At 49.7% G+C, this 19,427-nt stretch overlaps 1 protein-coding gene across 10 annotated transcripts; it reads left to right on the top strand.

Annotated features, from left to right (window-relative positions):
* The first annotated feature begins 2,249 nt into the window (after nt 1-2,249).
* On the top strand, nt 2,250-18,201 carry Brpf1 (bromodomain and PHD finger containing 1). Of its 10 annotated transcripts, none has more exons than XM_013362195.4 (14): nt 2,254-2,877; nt 4,838-5,446; nt 8,904-9,863; nt 10,870-11,032; nt 11,428-11,559; nt 11,962-12,090; nt 12,763-13,072; nt 13,397-13,720; nt 14,038-14,322; nt 14,826-14,973; nt 15,741-15,877; nt 15,980-16,098; nt 16,467-16,621; nt 17,331-18,201. In XM_013362195.4, the coding sequence occupies exons 2-14, from the start codon at nt 4,848-4,850 to the stop codon at nt 17,512-17,514; spliced, it is 3,645 nt and encodes a 1,214-aa protein (XP_013217649.1). In that variant the 5' UTR covers nt 2,254-2,877; nt 4,838-4,847; the 3' UTR covers nt 17,515-18,201. The 10 variants fall into 10 exon arrangements, with proteins under 10 accessions (XP_077889636.1, XP_040146394.1, XP_005333885.1 ...); XM_005333829.4 differs by having other exon boundaries at nt 11,962-12,108; XM_013362196.4 differs by having other exon boundaries at nt 2,255-2,877; nt 13,400-13,720.
* The last annotated feature ends 1,226 nt before the right edge of the window (nt 18,202-19,427 follow it).

The raw sequence follows: 19,427 nt of genomic DNA, 5'->3' as shown, positions 1-19,427 counted from the left end.
TCCAAAGTGGTTGGGTTTAAGATGATTCTGTATCACTCTACTTTTATCCATTTATTTTGAAAAAAAAATTTTTTTGAGACAGAATCTTGCTAAAGTTGCCTAAGGCCTCCCTAAGTTGCTGAGGCTGGCTTTGAAGTTGTCTTCCAGACTCAGCCCCCCAAGTCACGAGATTATAGGCATGCACCACTATTCTGAATTTTTTTTATATTTTATTTTTTAGTTGTAGTTGGTTTAGTTATATGTCTTTATTTTTTATTTTTATGTGGTGCTGAGGAAGGAATCCAGTGCCTCACGCATGCTAGGCAAGCACTCTATCTCTGAGCCACAACCCCAGCCCACTATTCTGAAATTTTTGAACTAATAGCTAATATTTTCTTTGCACATTCACTGCATATTGGATACTGTGCTAGGTAATTAATAAGCATCACCTTTTTCTTAAAAAATTTTTTTAGTTGTAGATGAACACAATATCTTTATTTTATTTATTTATTTTTGTGTGGTGCTGAGGATTGAACCCAGTGCCCCACACATACTAGGCAAGTGCTCTATCACTGAGCCACAACCCCAGGCCCAGCATCACCTCTTTTAATTCTTGGGATAACCCTGAGAGAGAAAGAGGTGCTAAATATTATTCCCATTTTATACATGAGGAAACTGGCACTGAGGATAAGTCACTTCTTTTTTAAGCTTTTTCTTAAAATATTTTTTTAGTTGTTGATGGACCTTTTATTTATTTAATTACATGAAGTGCTGAGAATCAAACCCAGTCAGTATCTCACACATGCTAGGCAAGTGCTCTATCACTGCGCCACAACCCCAGCCCCATAAGTCACTTCTGTACAGTAAATCATCAGTATTTGAGTTCAGACCCCAAAATCTTAGCTAGCCACCATCTTCCTGAAATCTCAATTTTACTGTGATGTTTTATGGGAAACATTAAAAATGAAAATATATGCAAGCTGTGTGTGGCCCATGCCTGTAATCACAGTAAGTCTGAAGGAGGATTAGCAGGAGGATTGCAAGGTTGAGGCCAGCCTCAGCAACTTGGCAAGACCCTATCTAAAATAAATAAATAAATAAATAAATAAATAAATAAATAAAAGCTAAGGATGTATCTAGTGGTAAAGTTAGGCTCAATTCCCAGTACACCCCCCCAAGTGCATTTTGGGGAGTTGAATGCAAGTTTGCATTGTGATAAAACAGAAGTTGTCATATGCTCCAGAATCTTAGAAGGCCCTTTCATCCTCTTAGATAACAAAACTATTGAAACCCTGTTTAACAAGGATGTCTTCTGGCATCCAAGTTCTCTAAAACCCCCAAGAACTGACAACAGTTTTCGAGTTCCGTTTTACAAATATATGGAAGATGAAGAAGAATTTAACAACTTGCCCACGTTCACATAGCTAGGAAGTAGCACAGTCACATTAAGTCAGCTATTATTTATTTTGGGCAACGGTGAGGAATCAAACCAAAGTCCTCATGCATACCAGGCAAGCACTCCATTTCCCAGCAGCTCTTCCAAAGATCTTCCAAACAACCTGCAACTATGCTGCAAATCCCTGCCAACTCATCAGTTTCCCAGCCCCTGGATCCCACCACTTTCGCACCCACCAGCACCCTGCACTTCCCCAAATGCGACTCCCCTCAGAATCACACCTTTCCTCCAGTCCCTCTCTTTTACCTTTTCCAAGCGTGTTCCCTTTCCTTCACTCCCGCCCCGTTACTCTATTCCGTCCGCCCTTTCCCTCCAGCCCCGCCCCTTTGCCCTTCCCAAGCCCCGCCCTTTCCCTTCAGCTTCGTTCTTTTTCCCCAGCTCCATCCTTTATCCCCAGTCCAGCTCCACCTTCCAGACCCATCCAAAGCTCCGCCCTTTCTTTCCTCAGGCCCACTCTTCGGTTGAACCCCACTATTTACCCCGCCGTCCTCCTGCCCCTATTCTCCTGACTGGGCCCCGCTTTGCACATAGCCCCGCCCCCTCCCCTCAAACCCCGCCCCACAGGACGGTCTATTCTTCCACCCCGCCCGCCCGATCCACAACTCCCGGCCCCTTTAGGCTCCAGCCCGCGTCCCTCTGGCTCCGGCCCTGCCCCCAGCCCCGCCCCGCGCTCCCGCCCCGCCTCGCCGCCTTCCTCGGAGACCAAGGCCAGGTCCTTACCGCAGCCGCCGCGCCAGCGGGAGGGCGGGCGGGGAGGGAGGAGGCGGAGGGGGAGGGGAGAAGGGCGGGCTCCTTAGGCCCAGCCCCGCGCTCACCGTCCGCGGCCGCAGATTCGCCACAAACGGCCTGACGACCCCCGATCCCAAGCACTGCGACTTCAGCCTCCAGAAACTCAACTCTAAGGTGGAGGTGCTAGTCGAGCCCTGTGGGGTGTCCGGGGCCTTTCCAAGCCCCAGAGCATGGCCTCTTGCGCCCCAGAGGGCGGGCGGAGATCCGTGGCGAAAGCGCAGCTCGGCAGCGCCGCGGCGCCGCGTTTACCTGCGCAGACGCCGTCGCCGCCGCTGCTGCCGCCGCCGCCGCTGCCACTGCCTTTGCCGCCACGGTCTCCGCCGCCGCTGTCCCCGCGCTGCCTCCAGGATCCTCCATTGTTTCGGCGGCGCCAGGTCCCGAGGCTAGGCAATCTAGAGGCTCGCGAAACCGGCGGCGACCGACGGAGTTGAGACACTGGGGCGCCGGCGAGACCGGGAACGGCGGGGGTCAGCGCGGGAATCCCGGGGAGCCGGGGCCGGAGCGTGGGGCGGCAGGGGGCCGGGGTGGCGAGCTCTACTATCTCTGGAGTTGGGGCTCCCGCTTCCCGGCCCGTCTTTCCCCGCCGGCCTCCCCAAGTGGGGTCGGAGCCCCGGCGGGCGCCCCCGGCGATGAACCCGGACTCGAGGTGGCCGGTGAGTATGCCCCTGGGACCAAAGCGGAGGTGGCCAGGGGGAAAAGGATAGTTTACCTCTATGGGGCGCGCACTCAGCGGCCTGGCTCTGGTGCCCCTCGGGCCACTCCAGCCGGCAGAACTGACAGTGCATTAGCTCCCGGCGGGCATCCCCAGGCAACAGTGTATCATTCGGGGCTGCCTGGGCCAATGGCAGGAGGGGAGCCTTGTTGAACTTGTTACACCTCGACAAAAGGGAAACGGCACCTCATCCGGGAGAGAGGGCTGTGGGCTCCGCGGAGGCCAACCACGTCCCTCCGCCCCTTTCCCCTACTTCCTGCAGCCCCAAAGCTCCGAGGCGGGGTGGGGACTTATACAGCAACCTTACCCCCAGGTTACGGTCCTTCCCTGTGGGCTTTCAAGTCTAAGTTCTCGCCTCTCACCGCTGTGCCTCTGCTGCCGGGTCCCAGCGGGACATTGCAGGGGCCCTGTGCCACTTTGAGAGCTAGGGCAGCAAAGCCAGAGCTACAGCATTCACCTGGGACCCGACTTGGAAAGAGGAGATCTTGTTTGCGCCTTAGTTGGTTTGTGTCTAACAGCCCCAGCTACGAAGTGGAAGGGAGTTAGAGCTGAAGGTATAGCTTTCCTGATGTGGAATTCAGGGGCTTTTGACCGAGGGGTTGGAACCGCCCACTTGCCTGGTTAAGTCAAAGGAGAGGCCCCTAGGTCAGGTTTGTCAGGGAGTTCAGGGTGGCTTTGCCTGTGATTGTACCAAGCCCCTAGCTGAATTGTTGAACTCAACTAGGCCGAGAGAAATTGGGGCAGTCTCTGACCAAGCTGGGCGTCCTGGGGTTTGGTGCCATCTGCTGTCTTCACTCACCCAGGAACATTGGGGAGGGGGAAGGGCTGCCCCTGACGCTGGGCATGTAGCCCAGCATGCCTAGATTGTCTTGTTCCTGTTTGTACTCCTAGGGCGCTGTACTTGGTAGGCACTCAGTTAATGGTGCATGAATGGGTGGATAAGTATCTCAAATGTAGTGCATGCCACCTTCTCTGAGTAAATAACCTGTTTTCACTTAGCTCCATCATATCCAGGGTGAGGATCCCCATAAAGATCTCAGAAGTGAACAAATTCAGTGATTTCTGTTGGAATTGACTAAATTGTTGACTACCCATTCAGGGTTCTCCATGGGCTAATATTAGCCTTCATTCCATACCTCTCAACTCCAGATCTGGTGATCTCCTCATTCAGCTGTTCATTCACTGGTTATTTGTTTGCCAAAAGCTGTGCCCATGACATGCTGGGGTACTGAGTATACAGAAAGGGATAGGCGCTGGTGTGTGTACTGCTTAGCTGTTTAGTGGAAGGGTACATAAATTCCAGTATGCTAAGTGCCATGCTGGAAGTGAGACTGGAACATTGTGGAAACTGCTCCTCTTGGGGAGTCAAAGAAGTCATAATTTAAGTGACTCTTGGGTTTTGAAGAATGAATAGGAACCCATCATTCAGAGAGATTGGAGGGTATTCCTAATAGAGATAATCTGTATCTTGGGAGGTTATAATGTTCAGGGATTGGCAGGTTGCCTTGTAAAGATAGAAAGAACTGTAACTGGTGAAAAGAATCTAGAAATGGAGATTGGTACTAGGCAGTGAAAGGAGTGTCTTGGATGTTATCACAGAGAATTTGAATATTATGCTAGAGAACATCAGGAGACCTTTTGTTAAGAGCTTGGAGTGATCCTTAAAATATCACTTTGGCTACAGCATGAATTATTTTAGATGAATTGAGACTTAGGTCAGAGGTAATGAGGACCCAGACCAGGACTGTGGTGGAATTGATGGCATTTGGAAACACTATACAAGGGGGCTGGCCAGGACCAGATGACCCCTGGGGACAAGGAGGAGTAAAGAGTTGGTGTCTTTGATTCACACAGCCAGGAACTCTTTCCCAGGCCTATGTTAACTTATCCATGTATTCTAGATGTGACAGCATGGGGGTGGACTTTGACGTGAAGACTTTCTGCCACAACTTGCGGGCAACTAAACCACCATACGAGTGCCCTGTGGAGACCTGCCGCAAGGTTTACAAGAGTTATAGTGGTATTGAATACCACCTATACCACTATGACCACGACAACCCGCCGCCCCCACAGCAGACTCCACTCCGCAAGCACAAGAAGAAGGGACGGCAGTCACGCCCAGCCAACAAGCAGTCACCCAGCCCCTCAGAGGTATCTCAGTCACCAGGCCGTGAGGTGATGAGCTACGCACAGGCTCAGCGCATGGTGGAGGTGGACCTGCATGGCCGTGTCCACCGCATCAGCATCTTTGACAACCTGGATGTGGTATCAGAGGACGAGGAAGCCCCCGAGGAGGCCCCTGAGAATGGAAGTAACAAGGAGAACACTGAGACGCCTGCTGCTACTCCTAAGTCAGGCAAGCATAAGAACAAGGAGAAACGCAAGGACTCCAACCATCATCACCACCATAATGCTTCTGCAAGTGCCACCCCCAAGCTGCCAGAGGTGGTATACCGGGAGCTAGAGCAGGACACCCCTGATGCCCCACCCCGACCAACTTCCTATTACCGGTAAGGCCACCTCTGTTTCCCACCTGGAAAACTGGTCAAGCAGGGTTTAGGAACCAGTGATAGATAGATAGGAGGGTGATAGGATAAAGGATAGGAAGTGAACTGATCTTTCCAGGGCAGTGAGAGGAACTGGACCTCTGCTAATGATGGTACTTACTCTGCACTGCCACATGTCAGGCCCTACATTGAGTACTTTATAGTCACTCCCTTATTTTATTTTCACAACTCTCTGTTAGGTATTGTTCCCATTACAGGTGAGGAAGCCATGGTCCAAAAATGAGTGTCAGATCTATACAAAGTAGATAGATGAGCTAACCCAGGTCCCTCTGACTCCAGGTAAAGCTGCATTATTTCCACTATACCCAAATCTCATTTCTAATTCTCACCCTCTTTTAATTCTCACTGTGTGAGTATGAGGAATACATCCAGCTTCTGGTGTTCTAGAGACTCCATCTATAGAGCAGGCACAGTGTTCCTCTGTAAGGTTCTCAAAGCAGTTTGTGAATCTGTAGTGGTAATTTCCCCAGCATTCTGTTGTCCCCCATCCTTTAGTATGCTTAAGCCAATATTCCACTGCCTGTGTTTTGTACCTCTCCAGGAGCCCTTTCATTTACTTCTTATTCCTTCTTTTGAAGGAGTGTACCCCACTCCTTCCAAGATTTAGCCTCAGTAGCTCCTATTGAAGTCACACATATGACAAAAACCAAGTATAAAACCCAGATATTAGAGTTTTAGTTTTCAAGACAAAGAGGGTATTCTGATGGTCTTAGTAGGGCAGTTTTTATGTTTTGATGTGGAGGGGTGCTGCTAGGGATGGAACTCAGGGGCACTCAACCACTGAACCATATTCCTAGCCCTTTTTTGTATTTTATTTAGATACACAAATCTCACTGAGTTGCTTATTACCTCACCATTGCTGAGGCTGTTTTTTTTTTTTTAACCAAAAATGTAGTCTACATGGTGTTATATGAAATTCAGTTCTCTGAATGCAAATCTGTGGGAACCCAAGTGATATGACCCATTATGATACTTTCTCTCATTTCAGTTTCAACCAGTCTCCCTTTTTTCTTTTTCCTATTCTTTCATCTGTTCAGCCCAGTTCTCACTCCTTCTAGCTTTCCAGAGTCTTTTCTCTTTTCTGTTAGCATTGACTATCGTGCTCACTCTCAACCTCAAAACAGACCCTTGTCTGGGCCCCCCTTTTCCTTAGGGCTGTTGAGCTCTCTGCTCTGACATGCAGTCCAGCCCAGCTTACTCAGCAGCTTTTCTCCCTCAATACAGGTTCACTCTTTCCTCTTGGGGATCAGATCTATTCTCCAGGAGAGCAGTTCTCAGCTGGCACACTGCAGTCAGTTAGGAGGTGTGTTGTATATAATTATCATTGTTAGCAAGTCCAAGTTCTGTAAATGGTTTATTTTTTATGTAAATTCAAAAGATCTGAGATCATCTCGAATCACATCACTTTCTCTTGCTTGCATTCTGATATACTTCCTTGTAGGGGAGGGAGAGGGCAGTGTGCCAGGAATTGTGCATGACATGCAGCCACCTTATCTGTGCTGCAGCCTGTAATCTGGGAGCCTGTGGGAGTGTGTTATGCACCAAGACAATATGTCACATGTGTCATGGCAGAGGAAAGAGTGAGACCCAGTGCTCAGGAGATCTGGTGCAGGGCTGAAAGGATCCAGATGGTTCACACCAGCCCTGAGTCATACCCTTGTTCAAAGAGCACAGGTTGCAGTCACCCTGGGTAAGAGGTAAAGGACTAAGGAAAAAGCTGCATCCTACAGACAGCATTTTAATCTCTCCTCCCTGCCACCTCCAGAATGCCTTTTAAATGCACAACAGTGAGCGCCTATTTCTGGGTAGTGAATCAGACTTGATCTCCCTGCCTGTCCTGTAGTGGAGGAGTGAGACACATAAACAACTGTAATGCAAGGCAGGGTGGGTCAGGACTGTACAAAAGCTAATAAAGTTAACATTTGCTGAGTACTCAATCTGTGCCAAGCACTGTCCGAAGCACTTTAGCTATAACTCATTTCGCAGTCATAGCAGCAATGTGAAGTAGGTTTATATTAGCATCATCACTTCACAGATGAGGAGACAGATGCCCAGAGAGCTTGACTCACGTATCCACAGGGCCCAGGCAATATGGCTTCAGAGCCTGTGTGCACTAGGCCAGCTCAGAGCCCCATTCCCCAGGTGGAAAGAGGAGAGTAGAGACAGGAACGAAAATGTTGCTAGGATCTGCTGTGTGCTACTTGATTTTGGACATTCATTCTTGTGATTCAATGTAATCTTGATAGTGTTTGTGAGTAGGTAGCATTATTCTCATTCTGTTGTCAATTAAACCAAGGTTCAGAGAAGAAAGGTGACGTCTGAAGGTCAGAGTGGCAGATGGAGGATTTAAGTCCAGGTTTATTAGAAACTGAAACCCTAATCTTTTAATTGTACTCTATAGTTTACAGTGCCAGAGTCCAGGCCACCAAGAACATGGCAAACATGGGGTGCTTGCTCTGTATCACAGGTACCAGGAGCAACTCTCCATTCTAGGCCAGCAGGTGCTACAGAGTGGAGGTAAAGAGTTCTGGGACTGGAGATTAGATGCCAGCTCTGCCACTCCCCTGTCTTATATTAAATAGGGCAGTTAGTTAACTTCTCAAAGCTTTAGTTTCCTCATCTTCAAAATGAAGATAGAACATTTAGCCAGCTGCAGTGCACACTCTGTAATCCAGGTGACTCAAGAGGCTGAGGCAGGAGGATCTCAAGTTCTAGGCCAGCCTTGGCAACATAGCAAGACCTGTCTTAAAATTCAAATAAAAAGGCTAGGGATATGGCTCAGTAGTGGAAGGTCTCTGGGTTCAATTCCCAATACCACCCCCACAATTGTAAATACTCAATGAATCTAGCTTTGATTATTATCAAGTTCATTGTAAATACTCAATGAATCTAGTTTTGAGAACTAACATAATACCTAGGGTTTGAGGGAACCCTGAGTTGGTGCTAAAGCAATTTATAAATAATTTGCCAGTGATATCAAGGACCTTCCTTCCCCTGGCTCTTTGTACTGTCATCCAGATTACCACAATGGGTCCTGCTGCCACTGTCTTCCCTTTAGGAATCAGATCCTCAGTTCTATACCAAAAGGGAGATGGTGTCTCATAGCAGCTAAGACGTGAGCTTTTGCAGAGACAGGCCTGGATTCATACCCTAGCTCTACCACTTTCTCACAAGTGAGCTGAGGCAGGTGCATTAACTTACCCAAGCTTTACACTTCATTTCCTTCAAAACAGGAATGAGTATAGTATCTCTAGTACCTGGGATTAGGGTGAGGATCGAGCAAGCCACCATGTGTAAAGGCACAGGTTTAGAGTAAGTGTGTGGCAATGGACACCACTCGTTTTCTCTAAGATAGGAGAATCTCAACCATGTGATGCTGAACTGCCTTTGTGCACTTCAGGTACATTGAGAAGTCTGCAGAAGAGCTGGATGAGGAAGTTGAGTATGACATGGATGAGGAGGATTACATCTGGCTGGATATCATGAATGAGCGGCGAAAGACAGAGGGTGTGAGTCCAATCCCACAGGAGATCTTTGAGTACCTAATGGACCGGCTGGAAAAAGAGTCCTACTTTGAGAGTCACAATAAAGGTGACCCCAATGCACTAGTGGACGAGGATGCTGTGTGCTGTATCTGCAATGATGGTGAGTGCCAGAACAGCAATGTCATCCTCTTCTGTGACATGTGCAACCTGGCCGTACACCAGGAGTGCTACGGTGTCCCCTATATCCCTGAGGGCCAGTGGCTGTGCCGCCGTTGCCTACAGTCACCCTCCCGTGCTGTGGACTGTGCCCTTTGCCCTAACAAGGGTGGTGCCTTCAAGCAGACAGATGACGGGCGCTGGGCCCATGTGGTGTGTGCCCTGTGGATCCCGGAGGTCTGCTTCGCCAACACAGTCTTCCTAGAGCCTATTGATAGCATCGAGCACATCCCACCAGCACGCTGGAAGCTTACCTGCTACATTTGCAAACAGCGGGGCTCAGGGGCCTGCATTCAGTGCCACAAGGCCAACTGCTATACAGCCTTCCATGTGACATGCGCCCAGCAGGCTGGCCTTTACATGAAAATGGAACCAGTGCGGGAGACGGGTGCCAATGGCACCTCTTTCAGCGTCCGCAAGACAGCCTACTGCGACATCCACACACCCCCAGGCTCTGCCCGCCGCCTGCCTGCCCTATCCCACAGTGAGGGTGAGGAAGATGAGGATGAAGAGGAAGATGAGGGTAAAGGCTGGAGCTCAGAGAAGGTCAAGAAGGCCAAGGCTAAGTCCCGGATAAAGATGAAGAAGGCACGGAAGATCTTGGCAGAGAAGCGGGCAGCAGCACCTGTGGTGTCAGTGCCCTGCATCCCACCACACAGGTATGTGGGGCACAGTTGGACAGGCAGGTGATGGAAGAATGAGCTCAGCTGAAAAAGAACTGACAGGCTTCTGAGTAGAATAGCAAGGCTGGGTTATCCTTTCCCTATCAGGAGCTGCATAGAAATATTAAAGAGGTTATCTTTATCAGGTTACCTGAGTTTTTAAAAAAATTTATTTTCATATGGTGCTGAGGATCGAACCCAGTGCTTCACACATGCTAGGCAAGCGCTCTATCATGGACCTACAACCCCAGCCCCAAGTCACCTGACTTTTACAGTAGGAGCCAGAATCCCGAACCTTTGACTGACAGACCTAACAGGTGTTTTAAACTGCCTACATTTGGATGGTATGGTTTGTGAGGAAAAAAGAGGATGAAACAGCCACAATGAAAAAATGGTCTGATCATGAAGACAGTAGTAGAGTGAAAAGCACAGAAGGGAAAACTCAAGAAGTTGTGGAGGACTGGGGTGTGGCTCAATGGTAGAGTGCATATTTGGTGTGTCCGAGACCTGGTCAATCCCAGTAGTGGAGTGTGAGCTGCTGCTCATTTGGGCCATGATCATCAGTTACTTTTAACTCTCACCAGAAATCTCTGCTCCAATACAAAAATACAATATAGTTGTAATTTATCTTCACTTAATCTTGGCCAAAAGGCCAATGAGACAAGTGATTCCAACTATATCTCAGCTTTCAAAGGCCCAATCTGAGAGGAAATTCCAGGTCAAATAGTTCTCTGGATTGCAGTGGCTAATATAGTCTAGAGGCAGAGCTTTACCTAGACACCAGGAAGTCAAGGATCTGGCATAGTGCTGGAAGCTTGGGTTCTGATCTGCTGCACTGTCATGGAAGATACCATTCTGTGATCTTTGCCTTAAGCCCAGAGTCACAGACCTTTTCAACCAGAGATGTATTCCCTATTCATCCCCACTTGGGAACTCTCATTTGCCAGAGACACCTGTTCTGCTTCAGAGAATCAGGTTTTCCTCTTTGTTCCTTGGCTCCCAGGCTCAGTAAAATCACCAATCGCCTGACCATCCAGAGAAAGAGCCAGTTCATGCAGAGGCTGCACAGCTACTGGACGTTGAAACGGCAGTCACGGAATGGGGTTCCACTGCTGCGTCGCCTGCAGACACACCTCCAGTCTCAGAGGAACTGTGACCAAGTTGGGGTACTGTGTCCAATTCCCTGTGGACTATGGGAATTAGTGTCAGGAGGACCAGGACAAAAGTTTGCATCTGTAGCTTCCAGTATCAGAGGGCTTAGGCTGTTTCCTTCTTTAAACCAGCCCTCAAACCAAGGTCAGCATGAAATCTATATACATTATCAGCTCAGTGGAAAGGTATTTGTTCATGTGTGTTGATTCATTCATTCAACAGACACATGCTGAACATTTATTCTTGCCAGGCCTTGGGGACACACAGATTGAGCACTACCAGCAAATTACTGTGCACCTTCTTGACTTGACCTGCCCTTGACCCAAGTCTCCTGGGTTTTTCTGTCATTTCTGGTCTTTCCTCCCACTGTCTGATCATCCCTTGATAATCCCCCTTTTTGCCTCTACAGAGAGATTCTGAGGATAAAAACTGGGCCCTCAAAGAACAGCTCAAGTCCTGGCAGCGACTCCGGCATGACCTAGAACGAGCTCGGCTGCTAGTAGAACTGATCCGCAAGCGGGAGAAACTCAAAAGGGAGACGGTGAGTGCTCCTGGGTCAGCCTTATTTTTCAAAGGAGAATGCAGACTCAGGAGAAGGGAAAGTATCTGCGCAGACCAGGAAACATCACGGCTGATGCTGGAGTCAGGCCTTCTGGCACTGAGTATGCCTTCAGGCCTATGGGAAGCAGAATGTCCCCAGAGAATATGAACAGAATTCTAACTTACCAAGTCCAGGTAGCTCATGTTGGGAGTTCATGGAAGTGGAAGGGCAGAGTAGTTGTCCTACTTGACAGAACCTTGTAGAAGGTAGACCTGAGAGAGCATTCCCAGCTGTGGGGGTGGGAAGGAAGGTGAGTTCCCAAACCAGCTGGGACCATCTCTTTGGATCTCTAGGCCAAGGAACTGGCCTGAGTCTGGCTGATCAGGCCTTTTTGTGTGTCAGATTAAGGTCCAGCAGATTGCCATGGAGATGCAACTGACTCCTTTCCTCATCCTCCTTCGCAAAACCTTGGAACAGCTCCAAGAGAAGGACACAGGCAACATCTTCAGCGAGCCGGTCCCTCTGTCTGAGGTAACCGAATTGGACGAAGTAAGAATCCCTTCCCCTCACTCCACCTTCTTTCTGTTCTTCTCCCCGTTGGACCCCTGCTGCAGGTCTGGGCCAGGAACTAGGTGGGGACCTTGAAGAGAGGGGCTGGTGGCTCTGGGGCAGGATGAACTGGAGCCACATGTATCACCTGGACTCTGTCTTGTCCCTGTCACACCCCAAGGGCCCAGAATGGGAGGCAATCTGCACTCCTTCCCCAGAGGCAGGGACTGAGTCTGCCAAATGAATAACCCCAAGGGCAGGAAGACACTTTCCGGGTGCTGAACCCTAGAACGGAGACTTTAGAAGGCTCAGCACCTAAAGAACCAGCTCTGAAGCCCTAGGTCCTGACTGGCAGGACCTGTGTAAAAGGTATAAAATAAGAAGCCTGAGGCAGCAGCCTGCTTATAAGTCTTAGTGATAAATGAAAAGCAATAGGAGTACAAGGCCCGGAGACGTTAAGAGACATACCAAGGTCACACAGCTTGTGACTGGTCAAGTTAGGACTATAATCCAGCTTTCCTTTTCCTGTGCTACATGCCAGCCTCTATCTGGTGGGAGGAGGTTGCTGGATGCATTTTAGGGGGTTTATTAGGAACAGGTTTCAGGGGAATAAGAACATATCTCTACTTAGACATACTTGCCCTGCTCTCCCAGGTACCTGACTACCTAGATCACATCAAAAAGCCCATGGACTTTTTCACCATGAAGCAGAACTTGGAGGCTTACCGCTACCTGAACTTTGATGATTTTGAGGAGGACTTCAACCTCATCGTCAGCAACTGCCTCAAGTATAACGCCAAGGACACCATCTTCTACAGGGCAGCAGTGCGGCTCCGTGAGCAGGGTGGCGCTGTGCTTCGTCAGGCCCGGCGCCAGGCAGAAAAAATGGGCATTGACTTTGAGACGGGCATGCATATCCCTCACAGCCTGGCTGGAGATGAGGCCCCACACCACGCTGAAGATGGTGGGTGATAAGTCATATACACACATAGAGGCCAATGCCAGGGATGGACAGCTTTCCAAAAGTCCCCTCCTGGGAGCAGGCAGTGTAGGCAGAAAGCAGCTAGGCTGAGCAGTGGCAAGCTATCCCCAGGAATGCTCCCCAAGAAGCCAGACTGGGTGAATGGATAGCAGTACCCGCCATTCCACATCTTGGTGCTGCTATTTTACAGCTGTTCCTGGTGAGAAGCCAAGGGGGAAAGAGTGGGTTTCTTGCTGCCTGCCCAGGTTTAATGGGGCCCAGTGGGCTGCCCTGACTCTGACCTTTTCCCCTCAACCCTAACCCTAGCAGCAGAGGAAGAGCGGCTGGTCCTGCTGGAGAATCAGAAGCACCTGCCAGTAGAAGAGCAGCTCAAGTTGTTGCTGGAGCGGCTGGATGAGGTGAATGCCAGCAAGCAGAGTGTAGGCCGCTCAAGGCGAGCAAAAATGATCAAGAAAGAGATGACAGCATTGCGGCGGAAACTTGCCCACCAGCGGGAGACTGGACGGGATGGGCCTGAAAGGCATGGCCCCTCCAGCCGAGGCAGTCTGACACCCCACCCTGCAGCCTGTGACAAGGACGGGCAGACAGACAGTGCCGCGGAGGAGAGCAGCAGCCAGGAGACGAGCAAAGGTCTGAACCCTACAGCAAGGTGGACCCAAAGCAAGTCAGACTTTGGCTCTGCAGCACACGCTGAAGCCCCTGTGGCCTCCAGGCAGAGGTCCTTTCTGCACAGCTAGCTATGCTTTCTCCCTCATTCCCCCATCAGGGGCCTCTTAGCTGCCTCTATGGCTATTTGTGTGAGTCACTGTTCCAAATTCCATAACCCCTAATCCTCTCCCAACTCTAGCTGGAGTAATGGTCCCGTATACTCAGGGCATGACCCTGGACACCTTCCCTTCTCATGTCAGGCCCCTCACCAACTCTCCTTCTCTCTTTCTCTGCTCCAGGCCTGGGTCCCAACATGTCCTCAACCCCCGCACATGAGGTGGGCAGGAGAACCTCAGTTCTGTTCTCCAAAAAGAACCCGAAGACAGCTGGACCGCCCAAGAGGCCGGGCCGGCCCCCCAAAAACCGGGAGAGCCAGATGACCCCCAGCCACGGAGGCAGTCCTGTGGGGCCCCCCCAGCTCCCCATCATGGGCTCCCTGCGTCAGCGCAAGCGGGGTAGGAGCCCCCGGCCCAGTTCGAGCTCAGACAGCGACAGTGATAAGTCCACAGAAGACCCCCCAATGGGTGAGCCTCACCATCACCCAGACCCCCAAGAGAGTGAGCAAAGCTGCCATTTTTTTCCAGCATAGTCCAAACTGTCCTTTCATTTTCCCATAAAAGAAGCTAAAGGCTCCCTTAGGAATCCTTTTATTCCATCCTCTCATTTTACAGTTGGGAAAACAGGTCCAGATACACTGTGACCCAGCTAGGCTCCTTTGCAGGGTCCCCCCCTACCCCCAATTCCATTGTATCACTTCACTTTTTCTCTTCTCACCTTCCTCAGGGATCTTCTGCCTTTTATTCCATCTGTGTCCTAAGGCTAGTATCTGCCATGAAAAGCAAAGAGTAGGGCAGGGTTGTGGCCAGCTCTTGTAGACACTGCCCAGAGTTAGCTCTGCTGGCCAAGTTTGGAGGAATTGTCCAGCCTAAAAGGAGAACCCACACTCTAAGCCCTTTTACCCCTGTGTTATCTCTGGTCTACATCCTCCTGACCGGTTCCTTCCTTCCTCCCCCTCCCTCCAACCAAGACTTACCAGCCAATGGCTTCAGCAGTGGAAACCAGCCAGTGAAGAAGAGTTTCTTGGTGTACCGCAATGACTGCAGCCTTCCCCGGAGCAGTTCAGACTCTGAATCCAGCAGCAGTAGCAGCAGCAGTGCTGCCTCAGACCGGACCAGGTACCAGTCCTCCAGATCAAAGATAACTTCTGGGATTGCCTTCTGGGACTCAAAGAAATGAGCCTTTCCATGTTTCCCTTTTAGAAGTGGGGTGGCAGCCATCTCAGCCTAGAGTAGGTGGCTCAAACCCAAGTTTCTCATCTCTGCAAAATAAATGGGATACATCAGTGTCGTCATAATGGAAGGGAAGAAACCTTCTTGGGTTAAGCTGATGGTTAGAGCAGAGAGTGTAAACTGCTACCTGTATCCTGGATTTGACCTGCAGATATATTTTGTTTGGCCAGCATAGTGTTTTTAGAAAATGAATCCAGATATGCCACATAAAATTCCCAATCTCTATTCTTTTTAAAAAAATTCAGAGGATCAGCTAGGCAGTGGTGGCACAGGCTTGTAATCCTAGTGACTAGGGGTGCTGAGGCAGAAGGATGGCAAGTTCAAGGATAGCTCTGGCAACTTAGACCCTATCTCAAAATAAAAAATAAGGTAGCCTGGGGAGTGTTGGTCAGTGGTCAAAGGCCCTTGGGTTCAATCCCAGGGGTGCCTGGTGTGCCTGCATATCACCTTTGGACAAGGCATGTACTCCCCACACCTTATTCCAGCTCACCTTCGTAAGATGACCAGCTCCATAGAGTGTGTGTTTGAAATTCTTCTTATAGTCTCTGCTTTCCAAAAGTCTAGACACTGGGGGCTTAAAAGAAAAGACATGTGCCAAGCCATTCTCCATTCCTCCCCTTCTTTGAACTGAGTTCCCACTGTTTTGTCTACAGCACAACACCCTCAAAACAAGGCCGGGGCAAGCCCTCCTTCTCTCGGGGCACATTCCCAGAGGATAGCAGTGAAGATACCTCAGGCACTGAGAATGAGGCCTACTCCGTGGGCACTGGCCGCGGCGTGGGCCACAGCAGTAAGTACCTTCACCCAAAGCCAGGGCTGCTGGGCACCCAGTGTCAGGGCCTTGCCAGCCCCCCAGCCACTGATCCACCTCCTCTCTCCCTTTCCTGTGAAGTGGTGAGGAAGAGTCTGGGTCGGGGAGCTGGCTGGCTCTCAGAGGATGAGGACTCCCCTCTGGATGCTCTGGACCTGGTGTGGGCCAAATGCCGAGGGTATCCATCATACCCAGCTCTGGTAGGCTTCCACTTCTCTTCCTGCCTCTTTCTAACCCCAGAACTCAGGTTCACAATTATAGGTCTTCCCCTGCTCTCTACTGAACTGTGGAACACAGGGTTCCCTAATAGATAAGAGTGGTAGAAAAAGATGTAGCTTGAGTACCCCATAGAGGCCTCCAGTCAGTCTCTGTCACTCCTTTGTCCTTCTTTTTGCCCGTAGGCTCTGAAATAATTTAGCATAGAAAAAAGTGAAGGGTCAGGATAAAAGTCCTAGTAGCTTGATAATTTTTTTGTCCCTGCTTCAGATGTAGTCTCCAGATTATTGGGAGGGAAGAGCTTTGGGGAGGAATTGAATGGAACCAAACTGGGCTCATATTACACCCTCAGATCATTGATCCAAAGATGCCCCGAGAAGGTATGTTCCACCATGGGGTTCCCATCCCTGTGCCCCCACTGGAGGTGCTGAAACTTGGGGAGCAGATGACCCAGGAAGCCCGAGAGCATCTCTACCTCGTTCTCTTCTTTGACAACAAAAGAACCTGGTAAGAAAGGTGGGGAGCATTTGGTGTGACTCTGCCATAGATGCAACCCAAAGTGGTATGGGGCAGACTACCAGGAAAGTCCAGCAGCAGACTAGGCTGTCACAGATCCATGGGGAAGGGATGAAAGGACAGCTCTTTGAGCAAAAGTGTTGTGTTGACCATGAGACTGACAAACAAAGTGGGCAGTAGCTAACAAAGAACTGTGGCTAGAAACTATAGGAACACCAGTGACTGAACACCAGATATGGGGGTGACTCCCTACCCTGACTTAGAGGGCTTCTGGACTTAATTTTCCCGGCTCTTCCTCTATGGTATCAAGGATAAAGCTCACATAAATATTTAGGCTCTAAATCCCTGTTCTGTTGCATATACATATGTCGTCTTTATTAATTGCCTGCCAATGATATTCAGTACTAGTTAAGTCTGCCTGGAGCTTATGGGACAGTTAGGTCAGGGTTTCTCCTCTTAGCACTCATAAATACCTGTGGTTACCCCGTAGTGTAGTTGTTGACTGGACTCTTTCCATCATTAGGCTGTGAGCAAGTCCTTGAGGATAAGGACTGTGTCTCTGGGTCTCTGTAACCCCAGTGCCCAACAGTCTCTTGCCAGTGTGGGTTCTGAGGAGAGATGTTTTTGAAAGCATGGAGTGAGGAAAGCTAGTGCTTGTTCTCACTGAGATGATTTATTTGATCTTCACCTTTCTCTATAGGCAGTGGCTACCCAGGACTAAGTTGGTCCCTCTGGGTGTGAACCAGGACCTAGACAAAGAGAAGATGTTGGAGGGCCGCAAGTCAAATATCCGCAAGTCAGTACAAATCGCCTACCACAGGGCTCTTCAGCACCGTAGCAAGGTTCAGGGTGAACAGAGCAGCGAGACCAGCGATAGCGACTGATACTGCCCAACCTACAGTGCCCTGTGACTTCTCTCCTTCCCTTTGCTCACTGTCCTGGAGTGGCACCGGCCTCTGCACTGACTCATTCCTGGTCTTGGGGCCAGTCTCAGGGGAAGCTGGGTGGGGGAGGTCCCTCCTGCCCTGAGTGCAGCTGGACTGTACAGAACACTCCAAGGGCCCACAGCGACTCGGTGCAAGGAGAGGAGAGGTCCCACAGGTCAGAAAGAGCTCCAGTGACCTCATGGCATTGTAGAGCAGGGTGGTGGGCAAAGGTTAGGACACTGCTTAAAACAGGCCATCCTACCACCTCTGCCTGCTCATGCCAGGAGAATACATACTGCCTAGAGGCCTGAGGCCCCTGCAAGTGGTGAGGCATGCCGGCATCTGCCCAGCCTAGCAGTGGGATTGATGTCTGTCCAGCCCGGAAGAGGGGCACTAGGTGACCCCCTCCCCTGCTGTTGTAAATACTGTAATTATCGGAGAATTTAAATTATTCTCATTTGTAACTGCGTTTCCGGGTCGCGCCAGAGTCATTTGGTACTAAAAAAAAAAAGAAAAAAAGACTGGGGCCTGTCCCCACTTCCCTGTCTTTCCCATAGATTCCCCCTTACCTTTCAAACTGGTTTGTATTTATTTCAAAGGAAGAAAATATATTGATTCTTAGAAAAATAAACAGTCTATTTAGAATTCTTTGTTCTTGCCTTCTGCTAGGGCACAGGGATTCAATGGGAGGTAGATCTATGCCCTAGGGATGGTATATAATTGGGCCCCAGTGATACTGCTATGCATGCTAGTTTTGACAAAACAGCAAAAGAAATAAGAGAGTTCCCATTTGCCATACTCTGAGTGGAAGGCCTTGTACTAAGTATCTAGATACACAATTTTACTTATACCTTATAGCAAATATAGGTAGGGTAATAAGATAATAGACTGGTTGTCTCCACAAAGATACTTTGGTTTAGAAAAAGTAAGAAACTTGCCTAAGTTCCCACAACTAGGAAGTTTCACAGCTAGGATTCGAATTCAGGTCTATTTGTCTGCAAAGCTGACTGTTCAACTAGTTTGCTGAACTGGGAATGAAAAGTCCACTCTGGATTCCTTTGTGGATTTCAGTGGGTGGCTTCATTCAAGTCCTTTGCCAGGAGCATGGCCCAAGTGCTTCTGTCACCTACAGCTGAGATTGGGAACAGAGAAAGGATGTAAAGGTTGCTTTCATTCACCCCCAAAAGTGGCACCTTTTCCAATTCAACCAACATTTGTTGAAGGAGTGACTTCCAAGTGCTAGGTGCCTGTGAGGTGGCATGCCTACCAGGTGAAACAGCAAGACATGGTTTGCCCAAGGCCTTGCAGCCACTGAGGAATAAAACTTAAGTCAAAGATCCATCTGTTGATTCTCCATGCACCCAGCTGTACCATGCTGTGAATGAGACACAAAGATTAATCACCTGCAGATCTTGCCCTTGAAGAACTTGGGGTCTAGTCGTTTAAATACAACCCCAAATCACCATGCTAGGTGGGAAATGCCCCAGATTAACTTCCCAAGTTCATGACCCCTATCTCCATTTTTCCATCTTCCTCCAGAAAGTAATAAATTACATAGTCTTTTCTGGGTCCAGGCGGCTGGCAGTGGCAACTGGACCAGACAAACTGCCTCAGGGTCTCACGTTTGTACTCTGGGTTGCGGCTTAGGCTCCTGGGGCCCTAGGGAAAGGCTCCTAGTGGGCCTCACTCCATTCACAAGAGTGAAGAGCGGGGTGTACGGTCTTAGGAGTGCTCAGGAAGGAGCAGATGTGGCAAGGAGGTCGCCAAGAGACAGGCCTCTGAAGGACTTAAGAGGCCTGCAGGCGCGGTAGAGGCTAGGAGAAGGCCTGAGCGGGGACAAGCTGAGCGGGTAAACGCTGAAGAGAGTCCTC

This window comes from Ictidomys tridecemlineatus, chromosome 16 (genome assembly GCF_052094955.1).
Source record: "Ictidomys tridecemlineatus isolate mIctTri1 chromosome 16, mIctTri1.hap1, whole genome shotgun sequence".
NCBI lineage: Eukaryota > Metazoa > Chordata > Mammalia > Rodentia > Sciuridae > Ictidomys > Ictidomys tridecemlineatus.
Note: the sequence above shows the minus strand (reverse complement) of the source record. Positions and strands in the feature narration are given on the sequence as shown.